The following is a 24885-nucleotide window of genomic DNA, read 5'->3' as shown; positions in this document are numbered from 1 at the left end:
CCAGAAAAGGGCCTCGACCGTCACCCTTTTGAGACTGGGTTTGGGGCGGAGATAGGACATGCTCCGGGGTTGAAAACAACTAGCCTCGGAATGCTAGTCCCAGGTCCCCAAACCCTGACGGAAAAAGTCCAGTGTGCAGATTTCTCAGAGCAACGATTATAATTAAGACAGACTGCAACCTGAGCTCACGCCGAGTCCGAGGCCCCGGGGGCCGGGCCGGGCCCGCCCCGCCCCGCCCCGCCCCGCCCCGCCTCGCGGGCAGTTCAGGCACCTGCAATCCTCTGGGGGATGGAGCCCACCTGGCTCGGTCCAGCCCGGTGATGGTTCTTTCTCGGAATCACCGTTTCCTTGGCAAGTTCACTTGCAAAGCCGTCCTTGTCTCGTCAAGAAAGTCATCTTCCCGGATCTAAGGACATCTGTGCCACCCCAGGATGCGCAGAAGGTGTCCCGGGTTGGGGTCCGCTGGGCGGGCATCCTTGCCGGCGAGGGTGGGCGCGGTTGGGCGGCTCCGCGCCGCTTCCGCAAAGGCGCCTATTTAGGACGCGGCGGCGGGCGGGAGCGGCTGGGGCTGCGCTCATGGCTGCCCTGAGCGACGAGCTGCTAGACGGCTACATGTACCCGGCATGCCCCCCCTACTCGTACCCGTTTCCCTACTTGCCCGGAGCCAAGGGCGTGGCGGGCGGTGGCGGCTGGCGGCCCCGGGAGGGGGGCTGTCCTCCGGGCTCCTCCCCGGCCGGCGCGGCGGCCCTGTCTCTCCCAGGCTACGGGCAGCTCACGGCCGCCGAATACAGCTACCAGCGGGCGCAGCTCATGGCGCTCCTGTCTCAGGTGAGCCCGGCCCCGCGGCCCCGCAGGGCCAACAGCCGCGACGCGGCCGTGCAGGTGAACCCGCGCCGCGACGTGGCGGTGCAGTGCTCGCTGGGGCGGCGCACGCTGCCGCGCAGAGCCCGCGACCCGGCGCCCCCTGCCGGCCGGATCCCTGAGGGCGCGGCGTCCCCGCCGTCGGCGCGCGGGGCCCCGGAGCAGAGCAGCTCTGCCGGTGGCCGGCGGCCCGTGCGCTTCCCGCGCTTCGTCGCCGTGTACTCGCCCGTGGCCGCGCGCCCCCTCACCACCTTCCTGGAAGGGGCCGGGGCCGAGGCGGGCGAGCGGAGACCCGGGGCCCCGGGGGACGAGCGGGAAGCGTCCCCGTCGAGGCCCCGCGCTCCCGAAGAGGGGGAGGTGGCGGCCGGGACGGAGGAGAGCGGGGCTCAGGCCGCGGCGCAGGAGAGCCGGGAGCTGCCCACCGACGGGCCCGGGCTGCCCCCGCGGGAGGCACCGGACCACCCCCAGCCGGGGGGGAAGGCGGAGGACGCCGCGGGCGAGCAACCGTCGACGGAGAGCCCGGAAGTGGACAAGGAGCGTCTGCGCTTCCAGGTGAGGCTCCGGCCGGCCAGGGGGCACCTGCGCAAGGGGGCGGGAGGGCGTGTGGGGGGGGGGGGCGGGGGGGGTGAGTGGCGGTGCCCGCGCCTGCGCGCTGCGGCTGCTGAGCCTCGAGTCCGCCCCCTCCGCGCCCTGCAGCCCTGGGCGACCGCGGGCGCCGCTTTCCCGCGGGTGAGTGGAGACTAAACGTCGGGCTGGTGCTGCGGCCCTGCATGCGCGCTTTTCCGCTTCTTGTCCCGAGAGCATTTACTGTGCGACTCTCCGTCCGCTGGCACGCAGGCCCGTGTCGTTTCCGCATTGGAAAGTGGCGGGAGGGTCCTGTCTGGTCACCCGATTCGCTCTTCTGTATTCGCTGTGTGGCATCAACCCTAACAGCTCGTGTTCTCCCCGCCCCCTTTCTCTCTCGTCGTTCTTGCCTGTGTTCCAAGCTCCTCCTGAAGCTTATGAACTACTCGAGTGCCCCCCTTACCATCTTTTTAAAAAATATTTATTTTCTCTTTTGTTGCCCTTGTTGTTTTCCCATTGTTGTAGTTATTGTTGATGTTGTTGTTGGACAGTACAGAGGAATGGAGAGAGGAGGGGAAGACAGAGAGGGGAGAGAAAGACAGACATCTGCAAACCTGCTTCACGGCCTGTGAAGCGACTCCCCTGCTGGTGGGGAGCCGGAGCGCGAACCCGGATCCTTCAGTCGGTCCTTGCGCTTTGCTTTGCGCCTCCTGTGCTTAACTCACTGCGCTACCGCCCGACGTCCCCCATCTTATTTTTAAAAGATGATTCCCCCCATATTTCTTTAGAGAATTGCTCAGCTCTTGCTTATGGTTGTACCAGGGATCAAACCTGGACTGTTTGGTATCTCAGGCACCAAACTGATGCGATGCCCTGGACCCCACAACGGCACTCTTAATCCAGTAACACTTGAGACTTGGAGCTGCTGCGTGTTGTTGCCTGAGAGCACAGGAGCTTTGAAGAACCAGTTTACACTGGGGAACACGAGGGCATTCGGAACAGAATAGCACACATGTTTGAGTGGGAGCCTGAGTGAGTGGTGGTGCACCTGGTAGAGCTCACATGTCACCGTGCACAAGGACCTGGGTTCAAGCCTCTATTCCCCCACCAGCGGGGGGGGGGGGCTTCGCAAGCGGTGAAGCATTGTTTTTCCTCTCTCCTCCCCCTCTCATTTCTCCCTGTCCAAGAGCGGCCCTACAGTGTTTTAGTCTCTCCTGGTGTGGTGGTGGGGTGGGGGCAAGAAAGAAAATGCAGCAAGAAGCCAGAGTGGTGCCTTGTTAGGTTGGCCGTTCACAAGCTGTGGGTGATCTTTATCACACGTGAGCTTGAGTCTTCACCTGCCTGGACTTCAGTTGGCTCACCTGTGATGTAGGTCCAGGTGCTCACCATAGTTCCTTCCAGCTCTAAAAAAGAATCTTCCTAAAACTTGCTTTTAATGCGTTTTTCACTGGGAGGAAAGAGAAGCATAAGTATAAATGCCACACTACTTTATACTAAACCATAAGGTGCTTAGCACTCCTGTAAGGTGGAAATCAAACCACCAGCAGAGAAAGCTTAGTCTTTAGTGAACATTTTAAGTATTTTGGCATGCAGTATCTTAGTTCTTCAATTTGACTACTTCCATATGTGTATGTTTGACAATTAGAAGTTATCCTTCAGGGGAAAGACCTTTCTAGAGAATCTAAAGGTTCAGAGAACCTGTGTGTTTGGTTTATCACTTGACTGAGGGCAAAACATCTACCTAGTTCTGCTTAATCAAGTCATTAACTTGCCTAATTACTGTATTAACAGTCTACTCAAACCTCATCTTTCTCCATTATCTGGAATGAATTTTCCAGCTTTAAGGTAACATATGGCAGCCCAGGAGAGGGTGCCGTGGCTAAAGTGCTGGAGCACATGTGTTAGGGTAATGTTTTGGTTCTTTGTCTTTTGTTTCTCACGAATTAAAAAAAAAATTTTCAAGAGTCAAATGCTGTAGCTTTTGCCAGCTTTTGAAATAAAGGATAACTAATATCATGTTGATTAACTCTGGTATCTTTGTATTCAGTTCTTAGAGCAGAAATATGGCTATTATCACTGCAAGGACTGTAACATCCGGTGGGAGAGTGCCTATGTGTGGTGTGTACAGGGCACAAACAAGGTAAGAAATACCTTGTCCTGTGCATCTTTTGATAAGTTCTGGATAAAAATCAAGAATGGGGCTGTGAAGAATGCTGAGCAGTTATGCAAAGAAGTCATGCCTGAGGCTCTGAGGTCTGAGGTTAAGCCAGAGCTGTAGTAAAAATAAAATAGAAAATGTGCAAGGACCTGGGTTCCAACCCCTCTTTTCCCACTGCATAGGGAAAGCTTGACAAGTGGTGAGCCAGTGTTGCAGGTGTCTCTGTCAGTCTCTTTCTCTATAACCCCCTTTCCTCTTGATTTTTGGCTGTCTATCCAATAAATAAATTATTTTTAAAAAAATTGAAAAATAGAGCTTGGAGGCCCGGCGGTAGCTTAGTGGGTTAAGCGCACATGGCGCAAAGCACAATGACCGGCATAAGGATCCCAGCTCGAGCCCCTGGTTCCCCACCTGCAGGGGGGTTACTTGACAAGCGTTGTAGCAGGTCTGCTGATGTCTTGTCTTTTTCTCACCCTCTGTCTTCCCTTCCTTCCTTGATTTCTCTCTGTCCTATCCAGCAACGACAGCAATAATAACCACCACAACAATAAAAAACAGGGGCAACCTAAGGGAAAAAATAACCTCCACGAGCAGTGGATTTGTAGTGCAGGCACTGAGCCCCAGCAATAGCCCTGGAGGGGGAAAAAAACAACAACTTTGCTTTTATGTTTTGTCGTGCTGTGTTTTTACTTTAATGGGGTGGTGGTGGAGGTTAAGGAATAATTTCAGTACAGTTGCTGATACATAGGTATAGTTTCTTACCTCCCCCATGATAAGCGTCTGCAAAACACGCAGCCCCCAACTTAGGTCCTTTTCCACCCTGGTGCGCCAGAACCCTACCTACCATCTCTCTCATCACAGGTCTACTTCAAGCAATTCTGCAGAAGTTGTCAGAAGTCTTATAATCCTTATCGGGTGGAGGATATCACCTGTCAAGTAAGCCTAACTGTTTACATTTAGTATCTAAAACTCTGGGTAGTGGTAGAAGGGTTTAGTTTCTTGAATTTGCCTTCCTCAAAGTGACTAGATGCCTGTTGGCTTGAGGACTTTACTGGTTTAGGCCAGAAGTTGTAGATACAGAACTGGAAGGGAGTCGGGTGGTAGCATAGTGGGTGTGGCACAAAGCGCAAGAAATGGAGTAAGGATCCCGGTTCGAGCCCCCAGCTCCCCACCTGCAGGGGAGTCGCTTCACAAGTGGTGACGCAGGTCTGCAGGTGTCTGTCTTTCTTTCCCCTTCTGTTTTCCCCTCCTCTCTCCATTTCTCTCAGTCCTGTCCAACAACGATGACATCAATAACAACAGTAACTACAACAATGAAACAAGGGCAACAAAAAGGAATAAATAAACATTAAGAGTCATTAAAAAAACAAAGAACTGGAAATGAGCCCTTGCTGGTACTCCTTTTTGCCTTTGTGAATCTTGATTATGTTAATCTTTCAAGACTACCCCCCCCCAGCACTGCTCAACTCTGGTTTATGGAGACTGCTTCTCCACTTGCAATATGAAAGGGTGCTTTCTGCTCTTTGGTTACTATGGATGTAACATAGGGCCTCATCTATGTAAATACATATACTCTTCCACTGAGCTGTGGCCACACCCCTTAAGAATCTTCAATCAGCCTAGTGTAGAAAAAGCAAACTGAAATACGGTAAGTGAGATAAGGGTTGAATGTTTTCCGTTTTTTGAAACACACAGGTTAAAGTATTTAGTATGAGATTGGGGTTTTAGTTGTCTTACCTGAGAGATTACAAAGGAAGATGATTTGCTTTGAAATCTTAGTAGTTATGTTTTACAGGATTAATGGATAAGCTTGTTGCTTGTTACAAACTAAACAGGACTGTGTTAAGTGCTTTAGATAATCCAAGGTACCAGATGGTACACTTGGTAGAGCGTACACATTACTGTGCACAAGGACCAGGGTTGAAGATCTGATGCCCATCTGTGTGTGGGGGGAATGTTTCATGAGCACTGAAGTAGTTGCAAGTGCTTTTCTTTTCCTTTTTTATCTCCCCCATCCATTCTCAATTTCTCTATCCAAAAAAAAAAAGAGGGCCAGGTTGTGGCACATCTGGTTGAGTACGCACATAACAATGTACAGGGACCCAGGTTTAAGCCCCCTATTCCCACCTGCAGAAGGGAAAGCTGCATGAGCAGCGAAACAGTGCTACAGGTGTATCTCTCTTCTTTTTTTTTAAATTTAAGAAAGAATTAACAACCATAGGGTAGGAGGGGTACAACTCCACACAATTCCCACCACCCAATCTCCATATCCTACCCCCTCCCCTGATAGCTTTCCCATTCTCTATCCCTCTGGGAGTATGGACCCAGGGTCGTTGTGGGTTGCAGAAGGTAGAAGGTCTGGCTTCTGTAATTGCTTCCCCACTGAACATGGGCGTTGACTGGTCGGTCCATACTCCCAGTCTGCCTCTCTCTTTCCCTAGTAGGGTGGGTCTCTGGGGAAGCTGAGCTCCAGGACACATTGGTGTGGGGTCTTCAATCCAGGGAAGCCTGGCCAGCATCCTGATGGCATCTGGAACCTGGTGACTGAAAAGAGAGTTAACATACGAAGCCAAACAAATTGTTGAGCAATCATGGACCCAAAGCTTGGAATAGTGGAGAGGAAGTGTTAGGGAGGTACTCACTGCAAACTCTAGTGTACTTCTGCTTTCAGGTATATATTTTGCAGTAGTTTATGGATACGTGTGAACATATGCTCTCTCTCACAGAAGCTGGTGTATATCTAGGTTTTGGGACTTTGTTAGAAAGTGAACCACCTGAGATGAAATTAGAGTATACTCTGAAAGGAAAGGTCTCACCCGAGTAATGAAGCTGAAGGGTTGTCATTCCACACGTGAAGTCTCTGGACACAGTCTGAGCTGAAGCATGTTGAGGTGGCAGTTGTTGCGTTGGTGTATCTCTTCTTGTCAGTCACCTTGTCCCTCTCAGTTTGTCTATCCAAAATAAATAGACGGAAAGCAAAAGGCCATTGGGTGTGTTAAATCTGTCATGCAGACACTGAACCCCAACGATAAACCCTGGTGGCAATAAAAAATGGAAAAAAGCTCATCTAAGAGCAAAGTAATTAAACTTGCCTGTAATTAGTTTGTAGCTGCTGGTTGCCAGTTGGGGCAGCTTAACCAATGCACTTGACTCAAGTTGAACGTTGAAAGTAGTTAACACCAAGGGTGGGTGGAGAGAGGCTAAGAATGGAAAACTTAGAGGCTGGATGGTGGCACACCTGGTAGATCACACACATTATGGTATGCAAGGACCCAGGTTCAAGCCGCCAGTCCCCACCTCTGTGGGGGGGGGGATGGGACAAAGTGTCACAAGTAGTAGAGTGGTGCTGCAGGTGTCTGTCTTCTCCCTCTCCTGATTTGTTTCTTTCCAAGGGGTGGAGGTGGGGGAAGGAAAACTTACCCTACCCTGCCATTATCAAAGTTAGTCCCAACTTCTAACTGGGATGCCTTAACGACTCTCTCTTCAGCTTGGCTTAGCAGCAGTAGAGGACCAAGACTCACCGCTGAGTCATTGTACATAGCTTGTTACTAGTCACCAGCCTAATGCCTCCGTTTACCTTGTCAAACTCCTTTCTTCTAATTTTTATTGCTGCACACCTCCAGTGCAGCGCAAAAAAAAAAAAATCCTAGAGTTCTGTTTCAGAAAGAAACTTCACTATTCAGATTGGAATCCTACGCAACCTGTGAGCACAATCACATTGTTAAATACCCTTTGTTCCTAATTATGTTACTGCAAAACAGCACAGGGCCGTGTTTGGAGTTCATTCACTAAGCTTTGAATGGCTCAGAAAAAAAAAAAAAGAAAAGCTTGAAGCACTAGAAAATAACCAATTTGTTTTATCTTCTGTATGTTTTATCTTCTGTATGTTTTATCTTCTCACTTTGGTCTTTCAGAGTTGTAAACAGGCAAGATGCTCCTGCCCAGTAAAACTACGCCACGTTGACCCTAAAAGGCCCCATCGTCAAGATTTATGTGGGAGATGCAAAGGCAAACGCCTATCCTGTGATAGCACTTTCAGCTTCAAATATATCATCTAGATGAATGTAAGAATGTGGCTTTGCTGAGCTGGGCTAGTGGAGCAGACCAGAGAGCTTTCTCCCAGGCCCCGCTACTGCTGCTCCTTTCCCCCAGAAGACTGTATGAAAGGCTGTATTTTTGACATAGCCTTAAAATAAAAGTATTGCAAAACAATTGGTGAACTGCAGGAAATCTTAGTATTTCTTGAAATAAAGGTTTTAGGAGAGCTTGTCTTGCGCTGTCTGGGATAGTCACCTGACCTTCATTAATATTCATTCATTACAATTGAACAGCCAGGCCCTGAGCCAGGTTTGTTCTTCACTGGGACCAACTTCGAGGGGGAAACTGCTTATGTGGGTCTGCAGAGCTGAAGCTTAGGAGCCAGACACTAATGAATAAGAAGTATTCAGCCATGCATCTCAGCTTTTCTCTGGTGGGAGGTGCACGTACAGAATGAGAAGCTGGGGGGGGTAAGTCATAGGGGTGCCTGAAGAGTAGAGGGTGGGCATCTCAGTGTGTGCTGGTCTTCACTGAGTAGGTCATGAGCTACCTGAGGGAGAGACTGTGAGAACAGAACTGACTTAACTACCATTTCACAGATGTCAGATGTTAACTGCATCACCTGGTATTGCTGCCTCAGTAGAAAGATTAGTGCAGACACTTGGAACTTGGTCTTAACTGACTTCTAGTTCTGTAACTGCAACCATTCTGTGCTAGCTAATTCAGAGAGATTTTTTTTGAAAAATCTTTATTGGATACAGATAGCCAGAAATTGAGAGGGAAGGGGTGATAGAGAGGGAGAGAGATGCCTGTAGCCCTGCTTAACCACTTATGAAGCTTTTCCCCTGCAGGTGAGAGCCAGGGGCTCAAACCTGGGTCCTTGCTCACTGTAATGTCTGCTCAATCAGGTGTGCCACCACCCAGCCCCCCCAGACTTCCTGGTGACTTCCTTTGTGATTACCTCAGAAACGCTGATGCTCTGTTCCCAGAGCTCCCCATGGCCCTTGACAATCTCGGGATTCCAATAGAATTAGATGAGGCGTACTGGCTTAATGATGACCAAAACCACACGATTGGAACAGTTACTAATTATGCCTCTTAATTCTCTAACCATATAATCCTTACTACTGTAGAAGGGCCATACTAGGCTGTTAACACTTTAGATACTTGTTGTAGATCCCTCTGGTATATGTGCTGCTGGGGGTCAAACTCAGGACCTCATGGTTGAAAATCCAATGCTTTGTCCACTGTGCCACTTCCCAGACCATGGGATTTTTTTTTTTAAAAAAATAGACTTCTAGATGCCTGTTCCTAGGCATCAGCATTTAGGGGTAAAGCATTTTCTTTTTTTATATGTAAATTTTATCTATTGAATAGAGACAGAATTGAGAGGGGAAAGGGAGATAGGGAGAGGGACACCTGCAGTCCTGCTTCACCATTCATGAAGCTTTCCCACTGCAGGTGGGGGCCAGGCCTTGAACCATTTCCATTGCCACCTGACTTATCACTGGGAACAGTGCCTGCATGATGAATCCACTGCTCTTGGAGGCCTTTTTTTTTTTTTTTCTCTTTATTTGATAGGACAGGGAAATTGAGGAAGGGAGATGGAGAGACAGAGATACCCCTGCAGGTGGGAAGCAGGGAATTGAACGTGCGTCCTTGTGCATAGTAACGTACATGTAACCAGGTATGCTGCCGTCTGGCCCCTGCATTTATTATTTCCTGCCTCCGGGGTTATCCGTGGGGCTTGGTGCCGGCACTGTGAACCCACTGCTCCCAGAGGCCATTTTCTCCATTCTGTTGCCCTTGTTATTGTTGCCATTGCTGCTGCTTTTCTGGACAGGACAGAGAAATCAAGAGAGGAGGAGAGAAAGACATCTGCAGACCTGCTTCACCGCTTGTGAAGTGCCTTCCCAGCGCTCCCCCTCGGGTGGGAAGCCAGGGATTCGAACCAGGATTCTTATACTGATGCTTTGAGCCATGTGCTCTTAACCTGCTGTGCTACTGCCTGGGCCCTATTTTTTTTTTTTTTAATTTCTGGCTTTTTAAAAAATATTTTATTTTATTTATTTATTCCCTTTTGTTGCCATTGTTGTTTTCTAGGCCCTATTTTTAAGAATTATTGGGAAGTATGGTTTACAGGACAGTTGTTGACACATGGGTATTACTTCGTTTTTTTCCCATCCCTGGATCTTAACTGCTCCAGGCTGACCTTTTCAGAAACAGCATTAAAGCTGCTTCTTCAATGCAGTGAGGCTCAGAGTCGAATCTGAGTCAACACACAGGCAACACAGTGTACTTTTAAAATTTTTTTTATTTAAGAAGACATTAACAAAACCGTAGGATAGGAGGGGTACAACTCCACACAATTGACGCCACCCGATCTCCATATCCCATCCCCTCCCCTGATAGCTTTCCCATTCTCTATCCCTCTGGTAGTATGGACCCAGGGTTGTTGTGGGTTGCAGAAGGTGGAAGGTCTGGCTTCTGTAATTGCTTCCCCGCTGAACATGGGCGTTGACTGGTCAGTCCATACTCCCAGTCTGCCTCTCTCTTTCCCTAGTAGGGTGGGGCTCTGGGGAATCGGAACTCCAGGACACATTGGTGGTGTCTTCAGTCCAGGGTAGCCTGGTCGGCATCATGATGGCATCTGGAACCTGGTGGCTGAGAAGAGAGTTAACATACAAAGCTAAACAAGTTGTTGAACAGTCATGGACCCAAAGGTTGGAATAGTGGAGAGGAAGTGTTGGGGGGTACTCACTGCAGACTCTAGTGTACTTCTGCTTTCAGGCATTTATTTTGCCCTAGTTTATGGATACGTATGAACATATGCTCTATCTCATAGAACCTGGTATATATCTAGGTTTTGGGACTTTGTTAGGAAGTGAACAACCTGGAATGGAGTTAGAGAATCCTATGAAAGGAAAGGTCTCACCCGAGTAATGAAGCTGAAGGGTTGTCATTCCACACGTGAAGTCTCTGGACACAGTCTGAAGTGAAGCATGTTGAGGTGGCACTCGTTGTGTTGATTAGGTTGCGATCGGCGGATGCAATATTATTTGATATGGATTGAGAGAAGCATGCAGGCTCCACCCTAAGGTTCCAGGATTGGGGGAAATATAGGCTCTATAGTGGAAATGTGAGGTTCCTGCTGTCTTAGGGTTCAAGAAGACAGTGGATAGTTATTGTTATCATCACATTATTTGGTAATTGGGTTAACTTTGAAAAGTCTCTTTGTTAGGGTTTGCTGTATAGTACCCAGTATCTTGTATATAGCTGTGCTACCGGTTGCTTCTGATCTACCTGGTCTAGGCTTTTGAGAGTCAACATATCAAAGACTCAGCCTATGTATAAAAAAAAAACTCAGTCTGTGTTTTAAAAAGTTTGAGACAGGGGGTCGGGCGGTGGCGCAGTGGGTTAAGCCCACGTGGCGCAAAGCGCAGGGACCGGCATAAGGATCCCGGTTCTAGCCCCCGGCTCCCCACCTGCAGGGGAGTCGCTTCACAGGCGGTGAAGCAAGTCTGCAGGTGTCTGTCTTTCTCTCCCCCTCTCTCTCTGTCTTCCCCTCCTCTCTCCATTTCTCTCTGTCCTATCCAACAACAAAGCAACGTCAACAATGGCAATAATAACGCAACAAGGCTGCAACAACTAGGGCAACAAAAAGGGGAAAAATGGTCTCCAGGAGCGGTGGATTCATGGTGCAGGCACCGAGCCCAGCAATAACCCTGGAGGAAAGAAAAAAAAAAAGTTTGAGACATACAATTTTCCCCCTCTCATATTACCTAGTGATTTATATGACTACACTTTAATAGGAGTGTACATAAACACCATTCCCACCACCAAAAGACTTGTGTCCCATCCCACCCACCCACCCCCGCTACCTCGCCGCCCCGGGAAGCCGAATTCTGTTTTGCAGAACTTCTGTTGAGAAGTTTTAAAGTTGTGGTTTAAAGTTTTAAAGTTGTGGGACATGGTGACATTCATCTTTACCCATAAATGTACTCCCTATAAAATACAAAAATATCCTCAACTCCTGTACAGTGAGTACATGGCTACAACCCACTGTGGAAGCTTAGAAAGACTGGCTAAAATGGGAACAAGGGGAATGAACTGTAGGTGTGGGCGAAGGTCATTTTGTTCTAACACTGGTTATTGTTTGGTCGGGGGCAGCTAGAGGGGTAGGAAATTCATTTGAAATGATATCCAAGTGGCATATTATGCACACTCAAAGCATCTACTTAAATAAATTACAGAAATAAAGAAATAACAATAGTAGCAATTCCTAATAATATTCACTGTATTAGGCTTATATGGGTAAATTCTTTGTTTGGTCGGAACCAGGAGCTAGCTTATCCCACATTACTAGGTGCAAAACACTAGCTACATGTGTCTTGGTGGTATAGTGGTGAGCGTAGCTGCCTTCCAAAACACTCGCCATCATGTGGAAGCACCACAGCACTGGGGGGAGCTCTGTGGATGCAGGAGCAGTGCTGTGGTTTTTATCTGAAATAAAGAATAAGAAATTGTGAGCTGTGGGGATAGCATAATGCTTGTGCAAAAAGTTTTGCAAGCCTGAGACTCCAAGGTCCCAGGGTCAATCCCCAGTCCCATTGTAAGCCAGAGCTGAATTGAAAAAAGAGAAAAAAGAAAAAAAAGAGCCCTGGGGAGCAATGGAGTTGCAAATGTGAGGACCTGGCTCTGCATAAAGCAAAATGCTTTGCCACTGAATTTTTTTTTTTAAAGAAATTATTCATGAGAAAGATAGGAGGAGAGAAAGAACCAGCCATCCCTCTGGTACATGTGCTGCTGGGGGTTGAACTCAGGACCTCATGCTTGAGAGTTCAGTGCTTTAGCCACTGCGCCACCTCTCAGACCACACCACTGAATTTTTGAAAAGTTCTTTTTGTTTTGCTTTTTTTAGATATGGAATCTGAGAGGGAAAGGGTAGATAGAGAGGGAGAGACACCTGCAGCAATGCTTCACCACTCATAAAACTTTCTCCCTGTAGGTGGAGACCAGGGGTTCGAATGGGGTCCTTGTACATGGTAACAAGAACATTCTACCAGGTGAAATATTGCCTCCACCATTATTATTTTTTTAATCCAGATTATTGCTCAGCTTTGGAGTCTATATAGGGGGCATTGAACCTCTGGGACCTTTGGTGCCTCAGGCATAGTGTTTTTTTTTTTTTTTTACGCATAACTATTATACTCTCCCCAGCCTGCTGTTAACTTTCTCAATAGAGCAGTTAAACCATCTTTATAGTTGAAGAAAACAAGGGTGAGACTATGCTTAGTGGGTGCTCAGATTTTGAACTAAGTGACACAAACACGTAAGAGTGGTAACATTCTGGCAATGAGGAATGGTTAAACTGTACAACTAGAAATTTATGACTGTTTTAGCAAGAGAAATTGAAAGATAGGCATACCCCTGACTTGATGGCTGTGTAACTGTTGATTTGAGTTGTAGTTAGCAATTAAGATGTTTTGTCATTCAGGATTTTAGAGAGCACTTTGAAAGACAAATTTTTATTATGATGGTACACTCAGTAAAACTTAGCAAAAACTGGATGGTTGTGTGGAAAAAGTATTTGGGAAGGTCTCTGTAGAATTCCTGTCAGTACTTTCTAAATTGGAGTATTTGGGGAAAGTATTACTTGCGTTATTGCGGTATTTTTGTTCTTAACAATAGTCATCATGAAATGACAAGGTAAAGGGTTCTCTACTTCCAGCGGATGCTATTTTTATCAATTTATTTGCCTCCAGGGTTATTGCTGGGGCTTGGTGCACTATGAATTGACAGCTCCTGGCGGCCATTTTTTCCTTTGCTTTTATTTAATTTTACTTTACTAGATAAGATAGAGAATTGAGAGGGGTGCAGGAGGGAGAGAGAGAGAAAGAGAGAGACCTGTAGATCTGCTTTACTCCTGAAGGCTTGTCCCCGCTGTAGGTGGGGTGGGGGTGGGGGGCTCAAACCTGGCTCCTTGCACGGGTTCTTGCATTTAACCAGGTGCACCTGCTCATGCTGTTTTTAAGTGTGATCACCTGATACTTATGAAAGTCATACTTACATATAATCACCAGATTTAGAATTTCAATACAATTTTGATCTCAGGAGTTCAAACAAAATTGCTACCTTCAATGTCCTTTATTTTATTGACTAGAGTTTGATTTTCTGTTTCTTCGGAAATACTTAAAAATTGGATAGGAGGGAGTTGGGCTGTAGTGCAGCGGGTTAAGCGCAGGTGGCGCAAAGCACAAGGACCGGCATAAGGATCCTGGTTTGAACCCCGGCTCCCCACCTGCAGGGGAGTCGCTTCACAGGCGGTGAAGCAGGTCGGCAGGTGTCTATCTTTCTCTCCCCCTCTCTGTCTTCCCCTCCTCTCTCCGTTTCTCTCTGTCCTATCCAACAACGACGACAATAATAACTACAACAATAAAACAACAAGGGCAACAAAAGGGAATAAATAAATAAAATAAAATATTTTTAAAAATTGGATAGGAAAGAATACTGTTGTTCATTTTTTCACTATCTTACCTCAGCCAAGTAACCAAATACTCTCTTCTACCTGAAGGCAGTACTGGTTGCTTCCTGCTTCCCATAATAACCCCAGGATCCATAGAAACAGTGATGAAGGAAGGAGAAGTTTAGCAGATGGTACTTTACTCAGTACCTTTTGTGGTTATAAACAAAACAACTCTGACTTTGTTATTAATAGTATGTTACAAGATTGTAAGATTACCCTCTTCAGGTCCACTGCCACCGAGATTCTATATCCCTACCCCCCCACCTCCTAAAGATAATCACCAAGGTCTCAGAAGTCTTAGACACAGTTTGCTTGCTTGCTTTTTTTTTTTTTTTCCTTTCTTTTTGAAAGTTCATGTGTATCAGATCTTTAGATTCCACATGAGTGAAACCATCTGGTAGTTGTCTCATTGCTTTACTAATTTCACTAAGCTTAATCACCTCTAGTTCCATCCATTTTATCCCAAAGGACACAATATCATCGTTTTAAAAATACTTATTTTCCTTTTTGTTGCCCTTGTTGTTTTTATTGTTGTTGTAGTTATTATTGTTGATGTCATCATTGTTGGATAGGACAGAAAGAAATGGAGAGAGGAGGGGAAGAAAGGGGGAGAGAAAGATAGACACCTGCAGGCCTGCTTCACACTTGTGAAGCGACTCCCCTGCAGATGGGGAACAGGGGCTCGAACTGGGATCCTTATGCCGGTCCTTGTGTTTTGTGCCATGTGCCCTTAACCCGCGGCACTACCACCTGACTCCCAATATCATATTTTTTAAAGGATAATCACCTTTAGTTCATCCATGTTGTCCTGAAGGACATATTGTCATTTTTTTGTTTTTAGTTGCAGGGTAGTGTCAACTGCCCATTAAGTATTGGGTTGTCAGAAAAGTCATGACATTTTCCTATGCAAAGGCATCATAACTTTTATGACAACCCTATATATACCGTAACTTCAAAACCTGTTTCTCTGTGATAATGGTGGGTTACAGGGTTGTAAGAGTACAGTTCTGTACCACATCTACCACCAAAGCTGTCAGTTCTCTAGATTCCATATGAGCAGAACTACATAATAGTTACAATAGTTGACTTTCATTTCTTATTTCACTAAGCATAATCATTCCCAGTTCCATCCACTTTGTCCCAAAGGGCACAGGATCATCTTTTTTGATTACAGAATAGTATATGCCATAACGTTTTATCTAGTCATCTGTCAATGGGAATTTAGGTTGCTCCCACTCCTTGGCTATTGCAAACACAGTTGTGAACATGGGTACATGTGTCTCTTGGATTAGTATTTTCATGTTTTTTGATATATCACTAGTAGTATTGTTGGAATATAAGGTATTTCCACTCAAGGGTTCTCTATACTGTTTTATTTATTTGTTTTAGACTTATTTTAGAGAAGCTAGAGGTAGAGAAAGAGAGCATGAGTGAGAGAATGCATGTGCACAGCATCAGAGCTTCCTGTAGCGCAGTGGGCCCAGGGCTCCAACTCCATGCTGCTTTCTGTTGGGGTCGCACCAGCTTGCAGTCCCACCAGCAGTGTGGCAGAGATCCTTTTCTCCCATATTCTTACCAGTACTTGCCATTTCCTTTTTTTTTTTTTAAATTTTGCTCCCCCCCTTTGTTGCCCTTGTTGTTTATTGTTATTGTAGTTATTATTGTTGTTGTTATTGATGTTGTTGTTGGATAGGGCAGAGAGAAATGGAGAGAGGAGGGGAAGAGAAAGACGGAGAGCCGGGGGCTTGAACCGGGATCCTTAAACGGGTCCTTGCATTTCGTGTCACTTGTGCTTAACCCGCTGTGCTACTGCCCGATCCCTGCCATTTCCCATTTCCTTCCTTCCTTTCTTCTTTCTCTTCCTTTCTTTCTTTCTTTCTTTCTTTCTTTCTTTCTTTCTTTCTTTCTTTCTTTCTTTCTCTTTCTCTTTCTTTCTTTCTTTCTTTCATTCTTTCTTTCTCTTTTTTCCTAAAAAGGAAACACTGACAAAACCATAGGATAAGAGGGGTACAACTCCACACAATTCCCACCACCAGAACTCCGTATCCCATCCCCTCCCCTGATAGCTTTCCTATTCTTTAACCCTCTGGGAGTATGGACCCAGGGTCATTGTGGGATGCAGAAGGTGGAAGGTCTGGCTTCTGTAATTGCTTCCCCACTGAACATGGGCATTGACAGGTCGATCCATACTTCCAGCCTGCCTCTCTCTTTCCCTAGTCGGGCATGGTTCTGGGGAATCAGAGCTCCAGGACACATTGGTGGGGTCATCTGTCCAGGGAAGTGTATTTGGCATCATGCTAGCATCTGGAACCTGGTGGCTGAACATATAAAGCCAAACAAGTTGCTGACTAATCAGGAACATAAAGGCTGGAGTAGTGCAGATGAAGGGTTGGGGGATCTTTGTTTTGTGGATAGCTAGTAGGCATATTTTAGTTATATTCCAAAGGGCCTGTGGCTATACTAGGTTTTTTTTTTTTCCCCCTGATCCTGAAATCTCATGTGCAGGTGGATCCTAGTTATTGTCTGGGGAGATGATGTCATGGCTGGGAAAAGGACCAGAAAGTTGGATCAGGGAAAAGAGTAGCTCCCAAATATGGGAAAGGTGTATAAATACTGTTGGCTGTAAACCCCATTGATTTGATGTGATCTGGGGCCCATATTCAGCTTAGGAGCCTATGTGACCTCTGCATCCCTGTAGATCCGACCTCATAGTCTGTGGTCATGAGTAGGAATGTTCCAAGCGGCCCCAATATCAGGACCTATCTTCCTCAGGTGTATGTTGTCCAGCCTCCCTTTGGAGGATGGAACAATCTCTACCATTGTTGGTCCAAGTTGAGGGCAAGGCCCTAGAGGGGTCCACAGAGGGGTCTGTTTTGTTGTTCCTGATATAGATGACTGGTAACAATGGAGAGAGGGATTTATTCGAGTTCTAGGCCCATCAAGTATGTTTGGGAATCTCAGGACTCCCCAACTAGGGCCCCAGCTGATGGGGTGGCCTGATAGTGACTAAGGAGTCATCGTTAAAGTATGCCAGTCTGTTGCCCTTATTCAGTTTTTGCAGTCCTTGCTTTGATAAGTATAGCTTGGGAGTGAGTGAGGGAAGTATAATAGGAAATAAGTGAGGAGGGTAAGTCTAAGTAGACACTATTTCATTATGAACTTTATACTGACTCACTGTAGACTATTGTGTACTTTGCTTTCAGGTATGTATTTTGCCCTAATTTATGGATACATGTGAACATATGACTTATCTCACGGGACCTGGTCTGTATCTAGGTTTTGAGACTGTTGGGGAGTGAACCACCTGGAATGGAATTAGAGAATCCTATGAAAGGAAAGGTCTCACCGAGTAATGAGGGTGAAGGGTTGACATTTCATGCCTGACGTCTCTGGACACAGTCTGAAGTGAAGCATGCTGAGGTGGTACTTGTGTTGATTAGGTTGGGATCAGGAGATGTGATATCATTTGGTATGAATTGAGAGAAACATGCAAGAAAGTGAGCCCCACCCTAGAGGTTCCAGGACTGGGGAAATATAGGCTCTATAGAAGTGGGAGGTTCGGGGGTCGGGCAGTGGTGCAGTGGGTTGGACGCATGTGGCGCAAAGCGCAAGGACCAGTGTAAGGATCTTGGTTCGAGCCCCGGCTCCCCACCTGCAGGGGAGTCGCTTCACGGGCGGTGGAGCAGGTCTGCAGGTGTCTATCTTTCTCTCCCCCCCCTCCATTTCTCTGTCCTGTCCAACAACGAACAACATCAACAGTGACAATGATAATGGCCACAGCGAGGCTGCAACAACAAGGGCAACAAGGTGGGGGGAGGAGGTGGCCTCCAGGAGCGGTGGATTCATGGTGCAGGCACTGAGCCCAGCAATAACCCTGGAGGAAAAAAAAAAAGAGGTGGGAAGTTCCTGCTGTCTTAGGGTTTAAGAAGGCAATAGTTGGGAGTTAGGCAATAGTGCAGTGGGTTAAGTGCAGGTAGCACCAGGCGCAAGGACCAGAGTAAGGATTCGGTTCGAGTCTCCGGCTCCCCACATGCAGGGGAGTCGCTTCACAGGCGGTGAAAGCAGGTCTGCAGGTGTCTATCTTTCTCTCCCCGTTGCCTCTCCATTTCTTTCTGTCCTATCCAACAATGATGACATCAACAACAGTAAAACAACAAGGGCAACAAAAGGGAATAAATATTTAAAAAGTCAATAGTTATTGTTATAATCATATTATTTGGCAGTTGGGTTAACTCTGAAATATCCCTTTGTTAGGATTTGCTGTATCATACACAACATCACCATAATTTATGTCCTTTGACATCATTTGTATGTAGCTGTGCCACTGGTCTAAGCTTTTAAGAGAGTCAACATATCAAAGACTCAGCCTGTGGTCTGTGCATTAAAAAGTTTGAGACATTCAACTTTCCCTCATGTTAGTGATTGATATGACTACAGATTAATAGGAGTGTACATAGGCATCATCTCCACCCCCCATTTTGTAGGTTGATGCCATTCTCATAGGTGTGAGGTGGAATGTCAGTGTGGTTTTAATTTGCATTGATAAATTTAGTGGAGCATTTCTTCATATAGTGTGGACCATTAGTATTTCTTTAGAAACAGTCGTCTATTCAGTTTTGTATTGGTTTAATTTTGTTATTTTTCCCCCTAAATGTTTGAGATCAATCACTTGTCAGCTGTGTGGTGTGCAGATAGATGCCTTTTCCCGGTAATTGGGTTGCCTTTTTATCCTTGGGCAGTTTGCTTTTAATGTGTAGAAGCTTTTTAGTCTGATGGGGTTCCAGTTACTGTTTTAGTTTCATCTACTCATAGTATTGAGTCTGAGTACATACCTTTGATGCCAGCCCTAAAGTGTTTCACTGATGTTTTCTTCTAGGTATTTTATAGTTTCAGGCCCAATATCTGAGTCTTTGATTCATTCTGAGTTAACTTTGATGTTGAGTGGTATTTCTAATTTCATCTTTCTTTTGGTTCTTTAGGGTTATCGCTGGGGCTCAGTGCCGGCACTATGAGTCCCGCCCCCCCCTTTTTATTTTAATAGGATAGGACAGAGAAGAGAGGGTGAGAGAAACACAGACACCTGTAGACGCGCTTTTCCCTGCAAGTGGGTAGCCAGGGGCTCAAAGTAGGATCTTTGAGGTTTGACTGTATGCACTACTGCCCGGCGCCCTATTTTCATTTTTCTCCATGTGGCTATCTAGTTTTCCCAGCACCACTTGAAGGAAGTCTTACCTTCCCCTAAGGTCAAAATAGGTGAAACAAAATGTTTGTCCTTTATTTTAATTGGCCCATGTTTCTGTATAAGAGAAAACCAAAAGCTTAGGAATGAACAGCATTATAGTTTGAGTTGCAAATTATGGACCTTCACTGAACTATGGTCAGATGTTTAGAACGGCATAAGGATAACACCTCTATTGCTTTTCTGAAACTTGATTTCTGCCCTATTTCCCTTCACGTCTCCTGCACTCATTTGTATCTGTATAACCCTATTTTATGGGAGCTCTACACGTTTGTTTTCCTGGCAGACCTAAGCTAAGATCCTGCCTTGACTTAACAAGTGTAGCTTGTGGGTACACTCTTTGAAAACAAACTCTATATTCAGCAATATCATCTTATGCCTTATTTTACCTTCAGTTTTAGATGAGGTAAAGTGGGAAATAGCAATTTTAGGGTTGACAAAGTCTCATAAAGAATTAAAATGAAATTTTTAAGTGTTTCTAACACATGAATATCTTTAGAGACACCAAAGCACTACTCCACCGTCCATGATTCTGGGGGTCCAAACAGGCATCCATGCATGTTCATTTCCACTGTGATTGACTGAGGTAAGTCAATGTAAGCATTTTTTAAACCTGTAAATAAAAGCTGTAAACAATATATAGTAATTGTTCAACACAAACAGCTACAATGTTTTTTTATTTTAACAAAAAAGGATATAAGGCGGGTGAGAGAAATAAGGGATGGAAAGACAGGAAGTAAAGGATGGTGTGTCTGACACTATCCTTTTCTTCCTGCCCTACACGCAAAAGTTATTAAATAATTTAAAGGACACCCATTTACAGTACCAGAACACCATCAAAATAATTTTTATCAGGGTCAAAAAATACAGTGATTATGAATGTGCCATGACCAGTTACAGAATTTTACAAGTAATATAACTAAGTCAGCAGTCCAGCAGTGTGCACAGTGCCTTCAATTAATGCACTTGAGCATAATTACATTTCTGGCAGGGCCCACAGTCCCAAGAAAGGCAAAGCCACACATTTCATTTCTACATTCTAAACTCTGTGGTCAGAGCCCAGTTTAAAAGTCACAGTGGATAAGAGATGCATATAAAAATACAAGGTGTTCCTTTCAAATCAGAGGAATTGTGGGACTACATTCATTTCTTTTACAAAAAAAAAATTTTTTTTTTTAAAAGGATAGTATCCAGTTCATGTTATGCTATAGAATTAGTGAGTATATTGCATGTTTTTGGTAGTAAGTCTTCAGGCTTCCTTTCATAGCCCCAGGTTCCTTTTGGGTGAAATATATGAGTCCTGAATAAACATAAAAATGCATCTGCATCTCTCTTCTCCAGTTCTGCAGACACCAGAGCCTGCAATCATATAACCTACCATCAACAACCACAGTTTTTTCTTTAGCTCTGTACATCTATTCTTGTATAACAGTGCATTGCACAAATGTACAAGAAAATACTAGTTTAAATCTATACAGCTTCTATAATTATGGAGTAAAATAAGTTAACTTTTCCTAATGAGAACAGCTGACGAGCAGCATACATCTTTATTTTACATTTTAAAGTCTCTGCAGGCATCTACTTTGGTTAGTTATCAACAATTGTAACATAAGCACTGATCAGAGAACTGAGCAGCATTCCAATAACATTAACAGATATATTATTTCTTTTTGAAATACTGGGATGTCCCAGTTTTAAAATATTATTAAAATGTCCTAACATTTACACACTAGGAAGAGTTAGTTCTAATAAAATAAAATTTCTTCAAAAATACTCTTGCAGTGCTCTTTTCAGCATGCTCTGAGACATATCAAACATCCATACCTTGAAAATATGACTATCACATACTCACATACCACAGCTCACACACACACATAATTTCCTTATACAGACCAACAAAACACACCCATACCCTTAGCCCACATATTGGAAAAAAAAAAAAAAAATCAATGGTTTTTGCAAATAAGTCTTTCTGTATATATCTATCAGACTGATGCTCTTCATACAGATGGTTAAGCATTAATTGCTTCTGACTGTTAGAAATCCAGGCAGCTTCGCAGGTCTTCAGCTAAAATGAATCAGCCTCATTTCACCTGCTTTCCAATGTCTCAGTATTAGAGGCCATTATTGCAAAGATCCTTAAAATTCCTTTCTTTCTCTACAAAGTAATTATTTGTATGCATCACTTTTAGCCCTTTTCATATAGGTTATTATTTATTTATTTTTTAAAATCCTTCTTCATAGGGTTATTCTGGGAGGTATTGGCAGCTGTTAGACTATGGTTGTAGATGCTGCAAGAATAAGTGAATTGCAAGGGTCCGTAAAAGGTGCTTGTTAATATTCTGAATCATCTTCAGTTTCTCTCCTAAGTGAAGTTTTTCAGAATCCAGTGCTCACCAAATTTCCAATTGGTTTGGCCTGTGCTAGAGGTTGGTATGACTGCACCATGCGTAGACTCTCTCTTATTTCCAGGTTAATTTCCATCAGTTTGTGGTTTGCTTCTGACATATCCAGGTCAGAGCCTATGACTGCAAAGCTTCCTGTCTGGCCCAACGTCTGGTGATGGAAATATATGTGTAATAGCGTCTGCACAGGGTCATCTTCACAACTGCCAAAGATATCATTGGGCCAGAGAGACCTGAAAAAAGTACAATATTTATAGCCCCAAGATGCAGGGGATTATCAGGTAAGATTAACTACATTTTAAGTTAACTCCAATAATAACAAAATCTCCTTGTGAATACCAAGAATTTACTACTTAAACAAATTAGATTGCTGAAAGAACAGAATCTAAAATTGGTGTCATTACAGTGATAATGTAACAATAGCAGCCATGCCTTCCTTCCATGCCTTCCTTTCCACAGGACATGTTGAAAACCAAACCACATAATTGTCAACTTCTGTTGGTATGCATGAGAGCCCTTCTGTTTCATTTGGTTTAAATCCCCCCTGCTTAACACTATTCTATTTACATAACCACTTCATTCTGTTTACATAACCACTGTTAACAAGCACCACCCTCCCTCCAGGGAATTGGTGGTTCAGTGGTAGAATTCTCGCCTGCTCCGCCCCCTCTCCTTGTCACACCCTGATTTTCACCAGTCACTTTTCTCTCCACCCTCTCTATGTCACATCCTGTTTCCACCCTACTTGGCAAGTATATATAAAGACAGCATTGTGAGTTTTACGGTACCTTTAGTTTAGTTTAGCTTAGATTGCGCTGCGTCCTGCATGAATAAAGAGATACTGCCTACAGCTCAACCATGAGTCCCTGGTCGTCTGTTACCTGCCCATGAAGCCAGCCCAGCGAAAACAACACAGCCCGTCGAAAACAACAAACTTCCATTGCAGATAAAAATGCCTGTTCTTTAAATACCTTCATATTTTTACCTGAAAGCTTTGACTTGTACTACAGCAGATATAAATTCCTTATTTTTCAAAGTTTCAATTAAAGAATGGATGGCAGTCTCTATAGTTGTTTGTGCAGCTTTAGAAATGTCAATTTCTTCATTTGCTGAAGCCGACTCAGCTTCTTTGAGGATACTTTCCAGTTGGGCAAGTTCCTCTGACATGTTGATGACCTAAAGCAAATAAGTATACCATAAAAAGGATCAATTATTTTCCCTTAAAGATTAATGTGTGTGTGTATATATATATATATATATATATATATATATATATATATAAAATTTATTTTTTCCCCAATAAGGACAAATCTGTCAAATAGTGCAGATAAAACAAGTTGTAATCAATATTTATGGTTTTAGCATGTTATATAAACTTTTTTCTGACCAGAGCGCTGTTCAGCTCTGGCTTGTGGTGGTATTACCTGAGATCTCAAAGTCGGTAGCATAGCCTTCTTTGACTAAGATTATCATTTGACTTTTCTTTCACATTAAAAAAAAAAAATCATTGATTTATACTGCTACATACCTTATCTTAAATGGTAGAAATATTTTTGACTCTAAAGACTTAACCATTTCCCCAGTGATGTATTAGTAGCAGCTGACAAGGGGAAAAAGACGAAGTATTTACTTCTGGGTTGAACTTATGATTCCTATCGTTTAATGAAGTACACAAAAATAGACATCACTTCAAACTGTTTATGGGCAAGATGGTAAGTAGGTCAATAATATAATTTTGCTTCATAGAATTTACTGCTCCTACTGTGACATTTAAGGGCTTGAACCTTTCAAGTTTGCTGCCTGTGTCAAACCTTGAAAATAGCATATTAAAACTGACCCCCTCCCAAAATTTTTTTTTTGTTATCCCCAGAACTTTTTCAGAAAGGGTTCGGAAAAATGATAGCATCAAAACTTCCTCCAGTGAGGGGGGGGAGCCAGGCTTGAACCCTGGGTCTTGTCCATGACAAAGGAGACAGACCATCGAGGTAAACAGTCTTGGTAGCCCTAAAACTGTAATTCTGAACTGAAATTCAGTATATGTGACTAGTATCATTTACTGACATCTAGTACAACTAAATACTTACGTCAGCTTCATTTTTTATTGTGTTTACTTGGTTGATGAGTTTACAGTAGGCTTGGAACAGAAGTAACAATTGAAAATGTAATTTGTATAACCTCCGGCAGAGCTCCAGTTCCTAAAAACAAAGAACCGTGGATTAAATTTAGATGGTTTTCATTATATCTGACTGGAGTAGCATGTTTCTGATACAAATTTATAAGAAATTGTTAATGTGGTAAGACATTGACGAAAGACAGATGAAAGATGCTTTGAAGACAGGGATAAAAATTGAAGGATTATTTTTGGTTATATAATTCATTTTTTGTGTGAAACACATTTTCACATGAGAGTTTTTTTTTTTTACCAGGCAATACATAGAATGCTTTAGATTTGCAAATGTGTTATCATTTGCCACATGGGGATATATACCTCTTGCATTTATCAGTAAGTATACTGATAAAGCAAAGTATAACTGGATAACCTCTATCCTAAAAAATAAGTCTATTTTTGTGAAAGCCATTTAAATTTTGTGGTCATTAGACAATGAAATAAATCTACATATGCATTTTGATTTTTAAAAGAAATTTTAAAGGAGATATGTTAGTTATAGATGTACAAAAAGGCAAAATGCTAGTTTGGCATATTAATAATAAAATCTCATTTTTATAGGACCAACATTTCATGGATTAAAGGCTTTGTAAAACTTAAGCACATACTACTTTTAAAAGTAGGCCATGACAAAATATTGCTGGGCCACACATGGTAAATGAAAACCAGTTTGTCTGATATGGGTAAGTAGTCTATAAATTAAGACAGGTCACTTACTGCTAGAATTTCCATTTGCTAAGCAAGAAGGTGATCGGGTCACAAAAATACAAAAGAAGAAAAAGACCAAGAATTAGTGTAAGAAATCATTTTAACTAGGGTCACAGATGTCCCAGGCAAACTGAAGAACATTTATTTATACCCCAAAGAAAAATTTATGATATTTCCAGAATAAAACTTTAGACATCTACTATGACAAACCCAGGTTTT

The 24885-nt window shown here is 44.2% G+C and overlaps 2 protein-coding genes across 12 annotated transcripts in view; one reads left to right on the top strand and one right to left on the bottom strand.

Moving 5' to 3' along the window:
* Positions 1-507: 507 nt before the first annotated feature.
* ZAR1 (zygote arrest 1) lies at positions 508-24885 on the top strand. Of its 3 annotated transcripts, XR_009549035.1 has the most exons (6): positions 508-1413; positions 3473-3565; positions 4445-4519; positions 19886-19972; positions 23662-23776; positions 24520-24885. XR_009549035.1 is itself a non-coding variant. In XM_060188089.1 (5 exons), the coding sequence occupies exons 1-4, from the start codon at positions 577-579 to the stop codon at positions 19961-19963; spliced, it is 1083 nt and encodes a 360-aa protein (XP_060044072.1). In that variant the 5' UTR covers positions 508-576; the 3' UTR covers positions 19964-19972; positions 24520-24885. The 3 variants fall into 3 exon arrangements, 2 of the variants coding, with proteins under 2 accessions (XP_060044072.1, XP_060044071.1); XM_060188089.1 differs by lacking the exon at positions 23662-23776; XM_060188088.1 differs by lacking the exons at positions 19886-19972; positions 23662-23776; positions 24520-24885 and adding an exon at positions 7498-7795.
* The window catches only part of FRYL (FRY like transcription coactivator), a 276795-nt gene continuing 271954 nt past the window's right edge, over positions 20045-24885 (bottom strand). For 7 of the 9 annotated variants that reach the window (XM_060188085.1, XM_060188080.1, XM_060188082.1 and 4 more), the window contains 4 exons: positions 24676-24693; positions 23876-23986; positions 22777-22967; positions 20045-22024 (listed from right to left, as the gene is read on the bottom strand). In XM_060188085.1, coding sequence (XP_060044068.1) covers positions 21766-22024; positions 22777-22967; positions 23876-23986; positions 24676-24693 — 579 coding nt within the window. In that variant the 3' untranslated portion in view covers positions 20045-21765. The remainder of the gene's footprint in view (positions 22025-22776; positions 22968-23875; positions 23987-24675; positions 24694-24885) is intronic. The other 2 variants (XM_060188084.1, XM_016184907.2) reach the window with 1 other exon arrangement.

The sequence above is a fragment of the Erinaceus europaeus genome, chromosome 3 (genome assembly GCF_950295315.1).
Source record: "Erinaceus europaeus chromosome 3, mEriEur2.1, whole genome shotgun sequence".
Lineage (NCBI taxonomy): Eukaryota > Metazoa > Chordata > Mammalia > Eulipotyphla > Erinaceidae > Erinaceus > Erinaceus europaeus.
This window is presented reverse-complemented; position numbering and strand designations above follow the sequence as displayed.